Consider the following 19328-nt stretch of genomic DNA (forward strand, 5'->3'; position numbering starts at 1 on the left):
TTACCCCAATACCACAGATATTCTGTGACATAATGCTACTTGCTGCTAATAAGATGTTGGGCACTGCGTGAAACTCAAATGACTATGTGTGGGTTCTGCTCTGATGACTATCCCCTTAGTGAAGCGTTTAAATTCAGGCAGAAAGACAGCTGCATCTCCAAAAAAAGGCTGAGAGAAGAGCTTCGCCAAAAACAGTAGGGACCAAACTTATAATTTCTTTCGACTTTATAAGACAACAGCAAGGTAAGAGCAGCTGCTAATACGAAGGTAGATGTTTACATTCTGACTCACTATTCCTAAACAGCAACAAGGGAAAAATGGATTTCTGATTCCTTCATGCAGATACCAATTTGGAACATGAAGATTGTAATTCTGCTTCTTTCTCTCCTGGGACTGACATTCTGTTTACCCGTAAGTCACTTTTAATCTACTCAGCTGACTTGTTTTCATACTGCATGCTCCTAATGAGATAAAGCAAACTACACTGAGTATATTATATCGTATGGCATTGCTTTGGGTGTTCAATTGATACTGAAGGGCCCCAGAGCAAGCAAAGTAACTTCCACACCCCTGAGGTAGCTCACTTTGCTCTGTAAACTTCCTTGTAGATAAGTGTTTATAGTTTGGTGTGAAAAAAAGCTACATCCAGATTTTTCTAATAGTCAGTGCATAACAAATTTTAATCTTTTTGGATGATTTAGCTGTATTTATTATTCACCCTTCCTAGAAAAGGACTTAATATTTTGATTTTGTGGGTTCCAAGTAACTGGAATTTATGTGTTCCAAACTCAGCTTTTTGCATAGTTTAATGAAAATGGCAAATTGCATGATTTTGACCACCAAAAGAGTCACAAAGGTATCGCTTCTTTAAGTCCTATTCCAAAATTCCTTATAGATTTCAGTCTCCCATACTTGGAATTTATTTGTAAATACAATAGAGTCTCGCTTATCCAACATTCTGTATTATCCAACACAGTCTGCCTTTTAGTAGTCAATGTTTTTATAGTCAATGTTTTCAATACATTTAGATGTTTTGGTGCTAAATTCGTAAATACAGAAATTACTACATAACATTATCATGTATTTAACTGCTTTTTCTGTTGATTTGTTGTAAAACATGATGTTTTGGTGCTTAATTTGTAAAATCGTAACGTAATTTGACGTTTAATATACTTTTTCCTAATCCCTCCTTATTATCCAACATTTTTGCTTATCCAACGTTCTGCCGGCCCGTTTATGTTGGATAAGTGAGACTCTACTGTAGCTCTTCCTGCAGTTACTAACTTTGTCAATGACATTGCATCTATTTTCTTTGAAATTAATGTCCCTCTATAAAGACATTTTCTTAGTGATGGATGGGACAGATCTGCATACAACATCCATTTAGACCTTTTTTCCCTGGAAATTCACTCTCATTAGCAATACATGTGCCACATTTTATGTTACTGGGTGGCCAGGAAGTATATAACAGATCTATATGAGTTACAAGGAATAGGGATCTCTCTTTTCCCTGTAGACCTAGGTAAAAGAAAACATTTCCTAGTTTGTGTGTTGCATCATTTCCTAATTTGTGTGTTCTTCCTCATTTATAACTTTTTCCATCTTGAACACATTCTGATGTTGCTTGGCACATATACCCCAGTTTTCTTCTGAGAAATGTTGGATGGTATGCCTCATTTGCTTGATGGATGACTAAGGCAAAAATACTCTATGCTAAAGTCAAATAGTCTTCAAACTTTGTGCAGTAAACTTTCAGCGCCATTCTCTTGTTTGTGGTACACCCAGTGATGAATGCGTAAGCTCACGGACATATTAATGCATAGGAAAAAGAGGAGAAAACAAAGAGAGGTGAAGTCTGTTTTGTTTTGTTTGTGTTGAATTCAGAAAGCATCCATTACATTGGCAGTGACAACATGTTGACATGCCTGTGCTTTTCAAACCATGAAATGAAAGCGCGGACATGCTTCAACCTCAAGGGGAACTAAGCACAACTTAGTTTATGATTGTGTGAGGCTTAGAAAAACCTAAGAATACCCTCTTTGTTTTTCTCCATCCCTTGGTGTTTCTCTTAAATTCCCTGGCTGTATCACTGTGCTGGGAAAGAAAGTGCAATGTCAAAAAATCTGTTTTTGGGCTCCAAAATTAAATAGCCACCTCAGGTATGGTAGAAGAGACTTTATTCTATGGTCACTAACATAATTTTAATTTGCTAGTCCAGCTAATCACTAAACAACTATGGGACTAGGGAGTCATCTTTTCCTCCGCTCCATTAGTAAAATGTCTTCGGGGCAGCCCTGATAAGACCATCTTTATTTGTATTCCTGTCTTTGAATGCCAGCTTAAGATATTTAAAAATGGAAGGTGAACAATCTTTGTAGGCTTAGTAAATATATGACGTTGTTTCAGCCCTGTACAGCAAGAGGTTGTGGTTCAGGACAGAAATGCTGATATAATTCATAAAGGAAGCTACAAGTAATTCCAGAAATCTTTTTTCTTACTGCAAGAATAACAATTTTCAATTTATCTATCTATCATCTACCTACCTACCTATCTATCTATCTATCTATCTATCTATCTATCTATCTATCTATCTATTTATCATGGTCGATGACCAGCACCAAAAAAATGAACCAACGTCAGAATAGGAACATATACATTTAGGTATTAAGAAACACTGTCAAAAGCAAAGTTAAAACCTCGTGTTGAATATGATAGTTAGAACAGTATTAAACATTGATATGCTAATATGACAATGGTAAATATTGAAATAAATATTAAAACTTTCTAAGACTGTGACAGCATCTTGCACCCACAAGCTATTGCTGCTGCACAAAAGCTAGCCATTTTGGCAGTAATCTTGGGGTGTTGATCAGCTAAAAGATAATCAACATAAAACCTTACTGATCTCCCTTTCTAAAATTGGATTTATAAAATGTTTACGAAGGTTTCGGTAAAAAGAGCAGTACAACAAAATGTGACTCACAGTCTCCACAGCCTCAGCCTCACAGGGGTACCATCATATGGTACTTTGTTATATCTTCCCTCAAGTACAGCAGAAGGGAATACATTGAATTTAGCCAAAGAGAACACCTTCCTATGTTTGGGATAATTAAATTGCTTAAGTACTCTGCGGGAAGAAGTGCCCTCCCATTGTCTTTGAAGACTGGAATAATAGAGGCTGAGTTTAGATAGTTTTGCAGCTCAGTGTCCCAGATATGTTTTCTTTGATGTTTGTGTAGCCCATAGTTAGGATGGTAATTAGTGAGAGACCAAGGTTTAGGATTTTCTCATCAACTAGCCTTTTCCACCTTGATTGGTATAGATCACCAAGGGTCAGTGGGGCCAAAGTGTTAGGCATAAACATGTTTTAACCAAAAATTAGCTTATACATCCAGATCTGAGATTCAACAGAGATCTGACCAGTCTCTAGAAGTACATTAGGCACACAGCTTGGGAGTGTTCAATCTGGGGATGTTCTGCACAAAATTCAGATGGTTACATAGAAAGGAGAATTATTTTTGTGCAGAAGAAGTTGCTTCTGCACAGAAATACTATTTGAAGAATTATTTGAGAGTCAGCAAAACAAAACTGTGATACCATGATCTGGATTTTTTTTCTCCTTAGGTCAATCAATTTGGTAGACGCTTTGCTACAAGCAACAGCAGAGAAGTAAGAATTTTTTTTCTTTTCAAAAGGAAGTGTACATGTATACCTTGATGATGTTTTCTGAGTTGTTTAATTCTCAAGATAAATGGAAACATTACTTCTAGAGATTAGAATTACTAGTGGCCATGATGGTTGGTTAGGGATTTCTGGAATTCAGTACAAAAAACTCCTTTCCCCAATTCTGACATGTGTCTTGCCATTTGAGATTAAATGTACAGTATTCATTTTAAAATTTATTTTGATATATATTTTGAGCCAAGACTGGCACTGAGAAATTCAAAGACTTATGAATCTGAAACAGGAAGGTCAAAGCAATCCTAAATTATTTTGTTGTTCTGGGAAGATAATCCAAATGGCTCCTTCTCTTTCCCCACAAATTGACAAAGGTGGATTATCAGACCACTGGAAGATTCTGTATATTAGGAAAAGAAAAATACAGTTGAAGCTACAATATTATGCATCAACTTTCTCCAACGTAATGCCCTCCAGGTATGTTGGACAGCAAGTCTCACAATCTTTACAGGTTCCATCAACCACCAGTTTGATGGTGGGTGATGAAATTTGTTGCCTAATACAGCTGGAAGTCATCAGTTTAGTGAATGTTTCACAAGGCGGTTTAGCAGCTTTACAGAACAATTCTATGTCACATTCTCAAATGTATATTCCACCATGCTCCAAAAAGCTTACTCACTGAGGACCGTTCCCCACAGCCATATAACCCAGAATATCAAGTCTGAAAATCCCACAATATCTGTTTTGAACTGGGTTACCTGAGTCCACACTGTTCAAAGCAGATAATGTGGGATTTTATAAAGCTGTGTGGAAAAGGCCTAGAAAATATTATTAGGTATTATTTTCTAATCCCATTGCTATCCTGAGATTTATGTGTCCTGTGTTCAGAATTGCAACCAAAATAAACAATTGGAAACATGCTCAAAGAGTAAGGATCTTTCGAGTTTCCAGAAAAATATTTACCTTCTTTGATGTATGATCAATGGGGCTGAAGATTCTTTATGATCACAAATGCTAATCAAGGTGTGCGTGAATAAAAGAACGTTTTCAGATCTAGGAAATGTTGGCCACACATGATGTTGTAGTCTAAATAATACATTTCAGGAGCTCTTATTATTTTTGTTCCATTTATGTTTTTTCCTTGCTGGTAAATTTACCAGAGCCTTTCCTAAAAGACTTAGGGCCCTTCCATATAATCCAGAATATCAAGGTAGATAATCTACAATATCTGCTTTGAACTGGAATATCTGAGTCCACACTGCCAGGTATTCCAGTTCAATGTGGATTTTATACAGCTGTGTGGAAGGAGCCTTAGTCAAATTTCCCCCCTTTAATTCTAATCTGTAGATATTTTAGGTAATTTTCAGATCGAATGAACTGTCCTGAAAACTTTAGTATATAGGAATAATAGGTAGATGGAGAGCCGGCATTGTCCATAGACACCTCACAGATCATGTGGCCAGAATGGAGCACCGTTACCTTCCCACTAGAGCGGTATCTATTGATTTACTCACATTTATATGTTTTTGAACTGCTAGATTGGCAGAAGCTGGGGCTAATAGTGGGAGCTCACCCTGCTCCCCAGATTCAAACCATGGACCTTTAGGTCAGCAAGTTCAGCAGCTCAGCGGTTTAACAGGCTACACCACTGCGGGCTCCATATGCATAATAGGACAACAGTATTTGCAAAGTATCAGGAAAACTGTGTGAAAAATTAGATATTATATGTTTTATGAATGCCTGGCATCCCTTCAGTTATGATATAGAATTAAAATGATGTTATTTATTGTGTGACACTGCTTTGATTCAATTACCAGATATTACGGCTGATGCAAAGGTACAAAGCCCAAGGAAACGTTCCGCAGCAAACACAGGTAATCTTGAAAATAAAAAAAATCATTGGAATGTAGCTCACAGTTGCTGTACTGTGCTGTACTTCCAATGCAATGTCTCTAATAAATAAATTAAGCAAGCAAAGAAACCTGTTACACAAAAAAATCAATTCTGTTTTGGGTTAGTATGTGCTGCCCTTATCATAATTAAATTTTCCATTGATTATATGGATTATATGATTATATTATATTACAATAATGTTTTCCAAACTATCTAACATGCAGGACCAGCTATTACTTTCCTCCAATGTTCCAGGTATTATTATTATTATTATTATTATTATTATTATTATTATTATTATTATTATTATTATATTTGTTTATACCACACTTTATTTCTGGCAACCAATGGCTCACAGATCAGTGTCAGTTCTTGGATCATGACTCTTTGAGTGACACTATCCGACATCCAGAGCTTGGACTTCAACAATTGGAATCCCAATCCAATGTGGCTCGTGGCTCTGCTGACTAGACAGTACAGAGAGTAGAAGGCCAGACAATTAACTTTTCTGAAGATTGTTTTCATTGAAATATCACTAATAATAGGAGGGCTTTAGAAGAAATATCTAATACAAAAGGTAGTAAGAGATGGAATAATAATTTCAGAAGAATGTGTTTCATCTGTAAACTCCTTGCTTGTAACTATGGTGGTTCTTCATAGGGCCTTTCCACAGAGCCATATAACCCATAATATCAAGGCAGAAAATCCCACAATATCTGCTTTGAACTTAGTTATCTGAATCCAAACTGCTGTATATCCTAGTTCAAACCAGAAAATGTGGGATTTTATTATCTGTGTGGAAGGGGCCTCAGCAAACTGAGACTTGTACTCCATTTCTACTGCTTATAGCTGGAGTACCAATTTTGGGAATGCCAGCTGCAGGGGAGAGGTCCACAATGTGCATTTCCTGACATACAGTAGAGTCTCACTTATCCAACATAAACGGGCCGGCAGAACGTTGGATAAGCAAATATGTTGGATAATAAGGAGGGATTAAGGAAAAGCCTATTACACATCAAATTAGGTTATGATTTTACAAATTAAGCACCAAAACATCATGTTACACAACACATTTGACAGAAAAAGTAGTTCAATACTATGTAGTAATTACTGTATTTACGAATTTAGCACCAAAATATCACTATGTATTGATAACATTGACTACAAAAATGCATTGGATAATCCAGAATGTTGGATAAGTGAGACTCTACTGTATTTGTGCAGTCAGGCAAAAGCCCAACAATATTCTGCTTGCGAAGGAAGGCAAAGAATCAAATAGGAAGTAAGCAGATATAGGGAATATCATTTAGTGAGCATTCCCTGCAAGTTATTTTGAATTGAACATCCCTTATTTAGCATTCCAAAATCTAAAATATTCCGAAATTGCCTACATGGGTGTCTAAGATGGTTCTGATAATTCAGTGTACTATATAAACTTCGCTTCATGCATAAAATTATTCAGAACATTGTATAAAGCTACCTTCAGGCTTTATACATACAATGTATATATATGAAACATAACCAAATTTCAATTTTAGACTCCCATCTCCAAGATATCTTATTTGTCACATATATGCCAATGCAGGTATTCCAAATTTGAAAAAAAAAAGTATCTGAAATCCAAACAATTTCCAGTTCTAAACATTTCAGATAAGGGATACTCAATGTGCTTGCAAAATCCAAGTAACATTTAAGACCAACCTGTGTGTGTTCACCTATTCATAATGAAAATCTAAGCAAGGATCTCTTGAGCCCTAATTCTTGCTTCAGGTAAATATTGATACTTTCTATGATTTCTTCCTAATCCTTAACCTGCTCTAGGAAAAATTGGTTTCAGTGCACACTACCAGGTCGATAACTTCACCTTTTTTTCAGAGAATGTGGACTATAAACATTCTTCCTAAAAAGTGCAGTGCTAACAACACTTGGAAGACAGCAAGCTTCATTGAATATTAAAAGTGTTACCCCAGCTTCTAATGAACATACCAACAATTGCATTTTAAATAGCTGAAATATTCATGAACACTATTCCATGTTATCTATTTCACAAACTGGTGTTCAGGGATTCATCACTATAACACAATGCAGACAATGATTAACATTAGAAAATATTGAGACTCTTGCTTTTCATTTTTCAACCAGAAGCACTTTTCTCTTAGCAGAAGAACGAGCAGAATTTCGACTTGAAAAAATAAATCTCACATTATTAATTTGTGTTCCTTTCTTCATGGTAGCAAAGGTCAAATCCTGGGATTGGACTGCCTCCAGCAAAGCTGGTTCCAGATCAGCATCCATTAGCAAACCATATCCCCAGTGAGGTAAGATAGGAAGAAATCATTTTATGTGTCATTGCTTTGTAGCATATCGCCATGAGATTTGGTATCAGTATTTCAAAAATTGTTCTTCAGTGCCAACTGGCTGGCATCAGTTTCCAGCTTCTTGATTGTGAAAGAATAGCCTGGCAAAACTTGTTTGCCTGGGTCCATCAAATAGCATTCTGAATGTAAGTTGGAAGCTAGGAATTCAACTTAAGGGGTGACTGTAGAAATGAGAGACATTGCAAGCTGGCACTTCAAGTATAACAGTTCCAACTACCTTGTCACACGTGCTGCTAGAATAGCCATGGATTGCTGCATATTGCGGCAATCTCAGCAGTGCCCGCCCAAAAGGCATGGGGACCTATCGCCGCACACCTCACACTGTTCTGGCTTCTTCCCTCTCTCATCACATGGAAGGAAGCATCTGCTAGCTGACTTGCCCCATTCAGGGCAATGCAACACAGGAAGCCTCCCATGGCTGTAGTTTTTTTTCAGAAGTGACTCCAGTTCTGCCACAGTTTTGACCCGGAGCCACCCCGGAAGTATTTCTCCCAAGTGTAGTGGGAGCCAACAGACTCCGTGGCAAAGCTGCAGCACACGTGGAGTTGCTGTCAAAATTTGACACATATGATGAGGTCGCAAGTTATAGAGGAGTGCTAGTGCTAGGATGCCTTGCAAATGAAGCTTGTTTCACCCTTATGTCTGACTGCATTTGCATCTGCTGTCAGGTTCAAGACAAGGGAACTGAGAAAATAATTATTCTCTTTGTGTTGCTTAATTGGCTGACAGTTGGGGGTGAGATTGATTAAACAAATGAAAATAAGATTTATTTCGTATTTGCCCCTTCTACATGTGTTACAAGTGGAAGGGCTGCATATAATCACAAGGGTTGGCTGGTGGCTTCCATATCAGTGAGAATAGTGAATCCACTCTGTTTTAGGACCTCATCATATGAAAGTGGGGGAAAAGTGGAGGGAACTGTCTTCTTTCATTCCCTACCATGCCTTTCCATTTTTAGAGATGGCAGCTATTTATTTATTTATTTATTTTCATCATTTCTATCTCACCCTTCTCAACTGAAGGGACTCAAGGCGGCTCACAATCTGGCAAAATTCAATGCCAATATACAGTACAAAAAGATAAAACATAAGCAATTAAAACCATTAGGTAATTTAACAAAATACAAGAAATAGATTTAAAACCATACATTATAAAATACTTGAGCCATCCGTCCACAATACCTTATACATAAACCTTAATCCGGACCGAGTCGAGCCAACAGAATTCACTCATCAAACGCCTGCTCACAAAGCCAAGTCTTTACTTTTTTCCTAAAACTCAGAAGGGATGGAGCCTGCCGGATATCACTGGGGAGGGAGTTCCACAGCCGAGGAGCCACCACTGAGAAGGCCCTGTCTCTCGTCCCCACCAGCTGCACTTGTGAGGCAGATGGGACCGAGAGCAGGGCCTCTCCAGATGATCTTAAAGTTCTCACGGGCTCGTAGGAGGAGATACGTTCAGACAGGTAAGTTGGACTGGAACCGTTTAGGGCTTTGTAGGTCAAGACCAGCACTTTGAATTGGGCCCGGTAGCATATCAGCAGCTAGTGGAGCTGGTTTAACAGGGAAGTAGTATGATCCCTGTATGCCGTCCCAGTTATTAATCTGGCTGCCACCCGTTGTACTACCCAATGTTTTTTCCCCTGCTTCCATCCAGCTTCTCTCCACCTTCCGTCATTGGGAGTTGGGCAGCATCAGATGTTTTCAAGGTGATGTCCCTGAAGAGATCCTCAATTTAAAACTCCCCAGTTCAATTTGCCAGCAGGGGTTTTTCTTGTCCCTAAACAGACCAAAAAATTTAAAGAAAACTACAAAATGTAGTAACCATCCTAACATTCCTAATGATTCCAACTTAACTTCCCCACAAATTAGGAGAAATAATAAGCTAAAATCAAAAGGAAGTGTTATGGCAACATTTCCGGTTCCAATGGGAATGTCAATGGAGCTTGGAGATAAATGGCTACCATTGCCTTCAGAGCTACCCACCTTGATATAATATGTCTCATGTTTACATCTATTATTTTCATCAATGTTATTCTTTGTCAATGTTTGCAGATTCCTGCATTTGAACGGCCTTTTGCAAATTACCCCATTTTAACTGCACAGAACCCACAGGAGCTGGGAAGTCCTACCCTACAGGTAAGAAAATGTTCTAAATGACAGTAAAGAGTTGCTTTGGAAATTCACTTATACTATGCCTCTACAAGTTTGTGTTGGCAATTTAGCATTATGTTATTTCAAGAAATTGTCCAACTGAAAAGCAATTCAGGTTTTTTTCAAACCAGGAGTTAATTTGTGAGTTGGTAAAACTGTGTGTAAATAAATATAATGTATTCTTAGCTGATGTGAAATGTGCATCATGAGGACATTCAGTAATAAGTTTCAAAACTAAGTGCAAATTATATGCTCACCATGGCTAAAGTAAACATTTAAAACTATACAGAATTGCTGCTATGCTCAACATCGTTGCAAATGCAACCAGAAGGAGATTTTAATTGTAAACCTGGGGCTCATCTCATCTGCATGCACCACTAAATCCAGAGCCAGTCTGGAATATTGCAACTCCAGACTGGACCCAGAGGTGGCCATATGCTCCATGTTTATCCTACAAACAGTCCAACTGGCACAAAACCAACTTGACTACCCCCTTACCTTTTCCCATTGGGGCTGCATGATTGCAACAAAGCTCTGAGACAGCTTCTTGTCACTGTCAGACACCTTGGCGATCTTCCCTTCTTCTCTTTGGTCATGCTGATGCTTTCACTGATGTAAGGAAAGATGCTCTCCAGCACTCTGTGGCCATCTACACACGTGTGTGTGTTTATGTGTGTGTGTGTGTCATGGGCCTGATCTATTCCCTTATCAGCATAGCAATGGCAACATTGGTCATGCTGTCCATACTCTACCCAAAGTATGGGGCTGCTTTGGAGTTTTAGCAAAACTCTGAAGCATTCCACAACTTTGCTTAATATGGGGTTAAATCAGTTTAACCCTGTTTGCCCTGTGTTAAGGACTGAAAGTTCTTGATGTTGTTGGATATCCAGGAGCAACTGCTAGTCCACTTTGGGATATAAGGCTAGTGTAGACAAGCCCTTGGTGTCCTGAACTGGAAAGAGCTCATGCTGATCACATGCTTCATTGGTGTCAACAACTTGCAGCTGTATATTTGAGCAACAATTCTCACCAATTGCAAAAATATGGCCAGTGGGCAAGGATAATTGGAGTATAGTCTACTATCACGATGGCTGCACATTCCCCAGCCCTGCCCTGTTTGAATTAACTGGAGGATAAAAACAAGTGTTTCTCTAACATTGTATCCAGCAAATATTTTGATTCTTGAATTTGGTGAGTCCTATAACCAGGGAGACATGTATCACTGATGCAGGGGGTTAGAATCAGGGTTAGAATCATGCAGGCTGCTTATATTTGTTGGGCTGCATGCTCAGGCCCTCCTTACCACGAACTATGCTAAACTACAATATGACAACATCAGGAGAACTGTATGATGCCCACCCATGCCCTAATACTTTTGCAGTAGTCAGTTCAACAATCCTTCACCATTCTTTGTGTTACAGAACTTTCCTGGCTTCAATGTACTACCATTAACCCAAATGGTTCCAATAGATATCAATTATGTAAGTTTTTTCCTTTGCATTTTTCTTTATATAACTTTATATATCTTTTCTATATTTACCGTAATTTGATTAAAATGTTTGTGCAAAATATTGTTTTCATAAAATGCATATTTTTAGTGGGGTTGTGGAACAACATAGAACATTTTCGGTGCAAGAAACAACATTTGGGCATTCTTTTGCACAATGAGGTGGACACTTTTGGCCAATTTATAATGATCATATTCATAGTTGAAGGTAGAGTTACATATGAGTATAGTGCCATCTTATGTATTGTTGCAGGCAGCATAGTCACCAAATTTAGAGCCAGACAACAGTCTCTCACTCAATACATGTCTGATTTTTGTTTCAAACTTGTCCAGAAGTATGGAAGAGTTTCAGTCCTTGTGTCCCATAGAGAACATCAAGATGCTCCTTCAGTTTCATCTTCCATGCATAAAGAATTTCACCTCTATGAATTCAGTTTGAATATACCTTGTAGTCATGGGTCCAATTACCATTTCATCTGTTTATTTCGTGTTTTCGTACCATTAGAATGGAAATATCAGTGAATCAAAAAAAAAAAGGATGAATGAAAGCTGCTTATTTGGCTGATTTTCAGTGTGCCTAGTGCCTCTTAACGCTCAGCACACTCAGATGTAGGCAGAGGCAGTCCAACGGTGAGGCAAGGTGCCCCCATTAAAACGTGGTGCCGCTGACGCCGTGGCCCCGCCGTCACCCACTGCCACCTCTTTTTCCCCGGCAGAACCCGGCACTCAGAGGCCGTGGCGGCGGCCTCTGGTTTGTGTGGGGGTGGGGGTTGGGCACCAAAATGGAGGGGGGGGGGCACCAAGTAGTTGGTTCGCCTGCTACTTGGAATTACCTCAGGCCGGTTCTGGATGTAGGCCTTGGCAGGGCCTACAGTCCCTAACAGGGCCTACAGCCTACCTCCAAGCACTAGGCTCGCTCAGATGTTGGCCCTGGCTGGCAGGGCCAACAGCCAAGAACCAGGCACCAGGGACTCAGAGCGCTTGGATGTAAGCCTTGGCACACTTGGTGCTTTGCCACCAATGGGCCAAAAAACTTTGTTTTTTATTCGGACCTTGGACAGAAAAGCTCATTTGTGAAGGCACCTATTTTTGGGAGAGGTGCTCAAAAACTAACGAATGAAACAAATCAAAACAGATAGCAATTCTATACAAATGCTCAAGACTAATACCTTCTGTACTGCTGAAGGCATGCATACTCCACCATAATAATTGTTTTAGGACTTCATCAGATATGTGTAGGATTTCATTTCCATGTGCTTGTAAATGGAGCCCCATGGGAGCCCCACAGAGGCCATAACATGATGTAAAAGCACTTTTGGTGGGACTCCATGGCACTTCATTTCTGCAGTGCACAGAAACAGTGACCCACACCCATCTTCAGCACTCCATACAGCCTTTAGTAGGAAGAAAATGGGGGAAAGGCAAGTAAGGATGTGGGATAGCTAACCATCCCTCAAGATGGGAAAAGACAGTTCCCTCCACTTTCCCCTGCTCCATCTGATGAAGGGCCCATCTAGACAGGCCCCAAAATACGGGGCCTGTCAGGCCTTTACTTGAGGCATCCAAACTATGCCTTAGGAAAAAGTGAATTAATTTGAGACAAAGCAGGTAAACCTGTCTGACATTGGGATTAAAATATAATAGGGTTAGGAATTTGAATCAAAATTAAATGATGCAAATATATGGTGTTCCTCCACTTCTTTCTCTATGTGTTGTCCATGTTTTCAAACACTTCTCTTCTTTTTTGTGTAGCTTGCTCTGCTATTAGGAGCATTATCCACAACACAAACACAACCTCTACCAGGTGGTGGGTTGAATATACCACAGCAGCTGCTGCCACCACCACAATCAGTAAGTATTTCCTAACATTTCTAAGGCTAAAATCCTCTGGTCCTGTAGACACTCTTCCAGGGGATTTGAGATTCTCCATCTTCTTGGAGAAAGGAGAGAGAAGTCTACCATTGGACAATAACGTTTGATCTCAGAACCTCCATCTATCTGCATAGCTGGCATTTCTCTAAAATCTAAGCTATGGCATGAAAGAAAAGAGGTGACAGAGGCTGTTTAAGGTAGTAGAATCACAGTATTCACACACAGGAAATATACTTATTTTTCAAAATCATTCTGGCCACTCCTGAAATCTCAGAAAGTTTAACAACTGTCAGGATTTCTGGGAGTTAAAGGCCAAAACATCTGGGGACCCACAGGTTGAGAAACACTTGTCTATACCAACTGAGACTTCCTTGAAAGGAAATTGAAATAGTCTAGAGCAGCCACTAAGAAGCATCTCTCCTGTGTCCTCACCAGGTGAGTGAGACTGTGGACCCTTCCATACAGCCATATAATCTAGAATATCAAGGCAGAAAATCCCACAATATCTGCTTTGAACTGGGTTATCTGAGTCCACACTGCCATATATTCCAGTTCAAAGCAGAAAATGTGGGATTTTATTTAGCGGTGTGGAAGCGGCCCATGAGAACATCTTCTCCCAAAGTTCATAGAGCTCAAGTAGGAACATTGGGGAGAAACAGCTCATGATCCTCCCCACAGCTGTCCACCTCTGGTCTAGGAGCACCAGGTTGAAGGAACACATAGGTTGAAATGGGCCCTTGTATATTGTTCCAAAGATTTCACCAAAAAGGTGAATTTTGAGTAGGAATTTAAATTTAATAAGAGAGGGCAACTTATGCAACTGTTTCTGGCAGGCAATGCCAAGCATTACTATCTCATGTCCGCTATAAAACCTTCATACTAAGTTAAACATGTTAATGAAAATTTTAGCTTTGATAGACTGTTCAGCAAATTGCCAATATGTTTTACTAAATGTGTGCATATTCATTAATCTTAATAATTTGCAAGATGATTTAAAAAACCTATTTAAAAGCCTTAACTGTGCCCTTGATTTAACACAAAGCCAATTTCCTCACCTGTCTTATCTATAATTAACCAAAACTTATTGCAAAGTGCTAAATATAATTATTTTTACTTGCAGATGTTTCCAATTATATTTACACAAATGGGACCTCAGGTAAAAAGTGAGACAAAAGGAATGCTTGTATAGTGAAGTGCTTGGAGGATTAACATGGAGACTCCCAACACAGAGAGACCTGTTTTGGTGGGGAAATAGTTCCTTGTTTGTGAGGAATTGCCATTTCCATAACAAGGGAAGAGCTTAGAGCAGTGGTTCTCAACCTGGTGCCCCCAGATGTTTTTGGCCTTCAACTCCCAGAAATCCTAACAGCTGGTAAACTGGCTGGGATTTCTGGGAGTTGTAGCCCAAAAACATCTGGGGACCCCAGGTTGAGAAACACTGGCTTAAAGTCTTTAAGGTCTGGGAAAGGGCAAACATTTCTCCTTGAGCCTCCAGGAGTTATTCACTCCATTTAGGAAAGATAAAAAGTCAGAAGGCACCATGAAGATCCAGCTACACTATATAATGAGTGCGGTTTAACATCACTTTAAATGCCATGGCTCAGTGCCATGGCATTCTGGGATTTATAGTTTGGTGAGGCATCAACACTTTGGGAAGAAAAGGCTAAACAACAACTTCCATTATTCCATAGCATTGATCTATGACAGCTAAAGGGGTGTCAAGTTGCATTAATTCTGGAGCACCCCTAGTTTCACATTCTGCTAATATAGAAAAAAACCTATACTCCTGCTGTATTGTTAGGTGACCATTCAGACCCATAACAGAAACCTCATGGGAGTAAAGGTCGGATCTTTTCATAATTCAGGAGCAGAGCTTTTCTTTTGCATGCAGAAGGTCCTTGAATCAGTCCGTGACATCTCCAAGCAAGACAAAGAAAGTCTTCATCAGAAACCCCATCAAGTATCTGCCAGTCAGAATAAACAGTAGTGAACTAGATGGACCAATAGTCTGATCTGGTACAAGATAGTTGTTCCTCTGCCCTATGATTCCCATTCTGGAAAAAAATGCTTATGGAGATGCAATTCATAGGAAAAAATTCTCCACCCTCTGATCTGTCAGTACATCTTTCTCCCTGTCCTAGCTACCAATTGGGACAGTCATGTGCTTATTATCTAGGAACTGAGCTCAGAGGTTGAAAGTCTATTAATTCTTGTCTTTGCCATAAAGTATTTTAACTAGCCACGGCAAAGGCATCACTCTCACCCAGGAAAGGAACATAACACCACCCCAACCTTGTTGTAAGGATAATATTGATGATTATTTAAAATGCTTTGAGTACTTAAAATCAGTATTGATATGATAGTAGTAGCTTTTATTGTATTATTATTATTATTGACACAACGGTGTTATATGACACAGCAAACAAGATAGATATGCTGGATTTCATATCACAAAATCACAAGTCGAACACTTCCCAAATGTTTAGGGCTGTGTGATGTATTTTCGGATGATGTGCGCAGATCCCAGTAGGGTGGCCTTTTTATCATTATCATTATCATTATGATACTATATTTATTAGAATGCTACCACCTGTCATGTAATCATCATTATTGATATTATTTTCATTACACTATTATTTATATTAGCATGGTTAACACCAGTACTTTTTAGGAATTGCTATTAAAATTTTCATTAATTCCATGCTCTTTGTTTCCCCTACCCCATTTTCTTGGACACTAGGGCACAGTCCTCAGTTCTGAAGAAATGGTAAATAGTTAACTCTATTTTCATATTGACGTTGTTGTGGTTGTGTACAACCTGCCTAGAATCACCCAGTGTGTTTTCATGGCCAAGTGAGGATTCAAAACCTTGGTCTCCAGATTTATAGTTCAACACTCAAAACACTACCCCATGCTGACAAATTAGGAATGGAAAAATATTTGTAAAAATATTTGAAATTTTTAGACACTGCTGATGAGAAGACACCTGGAATTACAACAATCTCCACAGTTTGAGTTTTACTTTGTGAAAATGCAAACAGGGCCATTTTTTAAAGCAAAAAGCAGAATTTTCAGTGTTGAAGGCAATGTGTTCTGTGCAGAAAATATATTTCCACAGAGAAATTTAAATTTCTATTGAATGAATGATGTTAGCTGTGCAAAAATACCACATGAAAGTTTTGCACAGTATAAATCACAAACTACAATCTTTTCTTTACAGAAGACAGTATTTTCTGTACAGAAAATATTTTTCTGCACAGAAAACCATTTCCTGTACAGAAAATGCCCTCCTCCCCAAAACACCAGATGTTAAGTTTACAGAATAAGTAATATTGTCTGTTGTTTCTTGTAAGGATGAAACTAGTAAATAATTACATCCCTACACCATCATGAGAAGATGGTGACAATCTCACCCATTTGCTCATTTGTCTGCTCATTTGGCTATCCAGATATGAGTTGCAGAAGGACAGAAAATCCAAACTGATGATCTTTAAATTGTACTTGGTCTACACAGCCCTTCAAATAGAAGATTTGAAACTCCTCCTCCGGTGGCCTAGGGGATAAAAGCCTTGTGACTCGAAGGTTGGGTTGCTGACCTGAAGGCTGCCAGGTTCAAATCCCACCCGGGGAGAGCGCGGATGAGCTCCCTCTATCAGCTCCAGCTCCATGCGGGGACATGAGAGAAGCCTCCCACAAGGATGGTAAAACATCAAAACATCCGAGCGTCCCCTGGGCAATGTCTTTGCAGACGGCCAATTCTCTCACTCCAGAAGCAACTCTGGTTGCTCCTGACACGTAAAAAAAAAAAAGAAAAAAGAGGAAGGCATATCTCTTTTTGATCATTTGAATAATGAACATAAGCTGTCACAACCCACCTTTTGTCTCCAAATAATAATGAATTCAGCCAAGGTGTCCCCAAACATGTCCTTTGACAACCCATTTTAAGTAATTTTACAAAGTATGGCACATGGCTGTCCTATATGCAATACAGGGTATAAGTCTCAGAATTCAGCTTCGTTTTAGCTAAGACAGATATTCCTTCTAGCTGTTTGGGTCTCCAACTCCCAGAAGCTCTAGCCAGCATGTTCAATGGTCAGAAATTCTGGGAGTTAGAGGCCCAAACTCCTAGAAACCTGGGGTGTGGGGATGCCTGGGTTAAGAATTTGCCCTCTCCAATTTCATTGTGAAGATAGGGAAAATATACACTGCATTTGTGGTATTATGGAAAAGTGAGAAACCTGGAGCATGGTCTACATCAGACTTGCACAACCCATGGTCATCCAGGTGTTTGGGACTCAGATTCCCAGAAGCTTGTTTGATGATCAGGGATTCTCAAAGCTAAAGTCTAAAACACATGGAGGGCCACAGGTTGTGCAGGCCTGGTCTACATTATTTCTTGGATCATTATACATCCTCACAGATATTATATTGCTTTCTTCTCTATTTTTCAGCCGACCTCCCAGGTCATGGCAGCGTTTCTCCTCCCTGGACTACCAGGTGGTTTGTTCCCTTCAGGCCAGTCTGGGGCCCTCCCTGAAGATCAAGATGAACTGCTTCCAGCAGGTCAAGTGGGAACCAATCAGGGCAACCTTCCATTTCCAGAGAGTACAGCAGCAGGCATCCAAAAAGGGTCCCCAGCAACTGAAGATGGCCTGAATGTAGCCCCAGGTGCCTTCTACCCAACCCCCTCTGGTTTCAGACAACCAGGTGTAGTGACAAATGAAGTGTTTGTAGAACCAACTGGTGGCATACATATGGAGCCAAGTGAACTTCGGGAACCACCTACCTCTCTTGTTGGACTTGATAAAGGCAATAATCAGAAGCTTCAAAACTTGTCTCAATCACCTGTGAGAGGAGATAGTTACATGCCAATGACTACCACAGCTAGTAAGCCCTTAAAGGCACCATAAACCAATGATGTGTGTCACTGCAACAAAATGCTTCAATTTGACTTTCAAATACTGATTTTAATGTGTAATACCTGTTTTGGTTTTTTTGAGTTAGGGTGGTAGGAAAGTTAGGTTTATTAAAAAAAACATTAATAGGTTGAAACCAACAATCTGATTGTGATTGAATTGTGCTAGAAAATACAGTTTTTAGAAAAGGCTTTTCACAATTAAACTCTCTTTTAGCTTCACACTTCTTTGTGATCAGATCTTCATGCATTTCCTTCATACAGGCATTATTTTGCTGTTAGCCTGCTATAATATAAGACATGGTTGCTCTGAACTCTAATGTATCAGTTCATAGTAAATGTCTTCCTTGTTCTACTTTGATGATTTTAATAAATATTATTTAAACTGTTCCTGTGAAATAGATCTAATATTGGAGTTGGACCAATTCTTCAGACTTTACATCATTTGGTTAATTATTAACTGAAGATTAAAGCAAGCCTTCCTTTTCCTTTCAAAGTTGATCAGAGAGCCTTCAGGTTGGGTTTTCTTAAGCATAAAATATTCAGAGGTGATTTTGCCAATTCCTTCCTCTGAAATATATCCTCTATACCTTTACAAATCACAGAGCATTGATGAATTAAAATTCCTACATTACTGAAGGTCAGCTAGCTGGATTTTTTTTCTACTGTAGTAATACAGTCTGAAAATCCCTTATCTGAAATTATCAGATGTATTTTGGATTTTTTTCACAATTCGGAATACCTATTTTTGCATATACAGTAGAGTCCCACTTATCCAACATAAACGGGCCGGCAGAATGTTGGATAAGCGAATATGTTGGATAATAAGGTGAGATTAAGGAAAAGCCTATTAAACATCAAATTACATTATGATTTTACAAATTAAGCACCAAAACATCATGCTATACAACAAATTTGACAGAAAAAGTAGT

At 39.0% G+C, this 19328-nt stretch overlaps 1 protein-coding gene across 1 annotated transcript; it reads left to right on the forward strand.

Annotated features, from left to right (window-relative positions):
• Nucleotides 1-233: 233 nt before the first annotated feature.
• Nucleotides 234-18786, forward strand: amtn (amelotin). The gene is given in 11 exon segments (NM_001328228.1): nucleotides 234-243; nucleotides 343-411; nucleotides 3625-3669; nucleotides 5496-5552; nucleotides 7806-7889; nucleotides 10004-10087; nucleotides 11524-11583; nucleotides 13362-13460; nucleotides 14602-14637; nucleotides 16222-16248; nucleotides 17933-18786. Coding segments are annotated over 10 exon segments (1005 nt in total). The 5' UTR covers nucleotides 234-243; nucleotides 343-357; the 3' UTR covers nucleotides 18392-18786.
• The last annotated feature ends 542 nt before the right edge of the window (nucleotides 18787-19328 follow it).

Source organism: Anolis carolinensis, chromosome 2 (assembly GCF_035594765.1).
Source record: "Anolis carolinensis isolate JA03-04 chromosome 2, rAnoCar3.1.pri, whole genome shotgun sequence".
In the NCBI taxonomy this organism is placed as follows: Eukaryota; Metazoa; Chordata; class Lepidosauria; order Squamata; family Dactyloidae; genus Anolis; species Anolis carolinensis.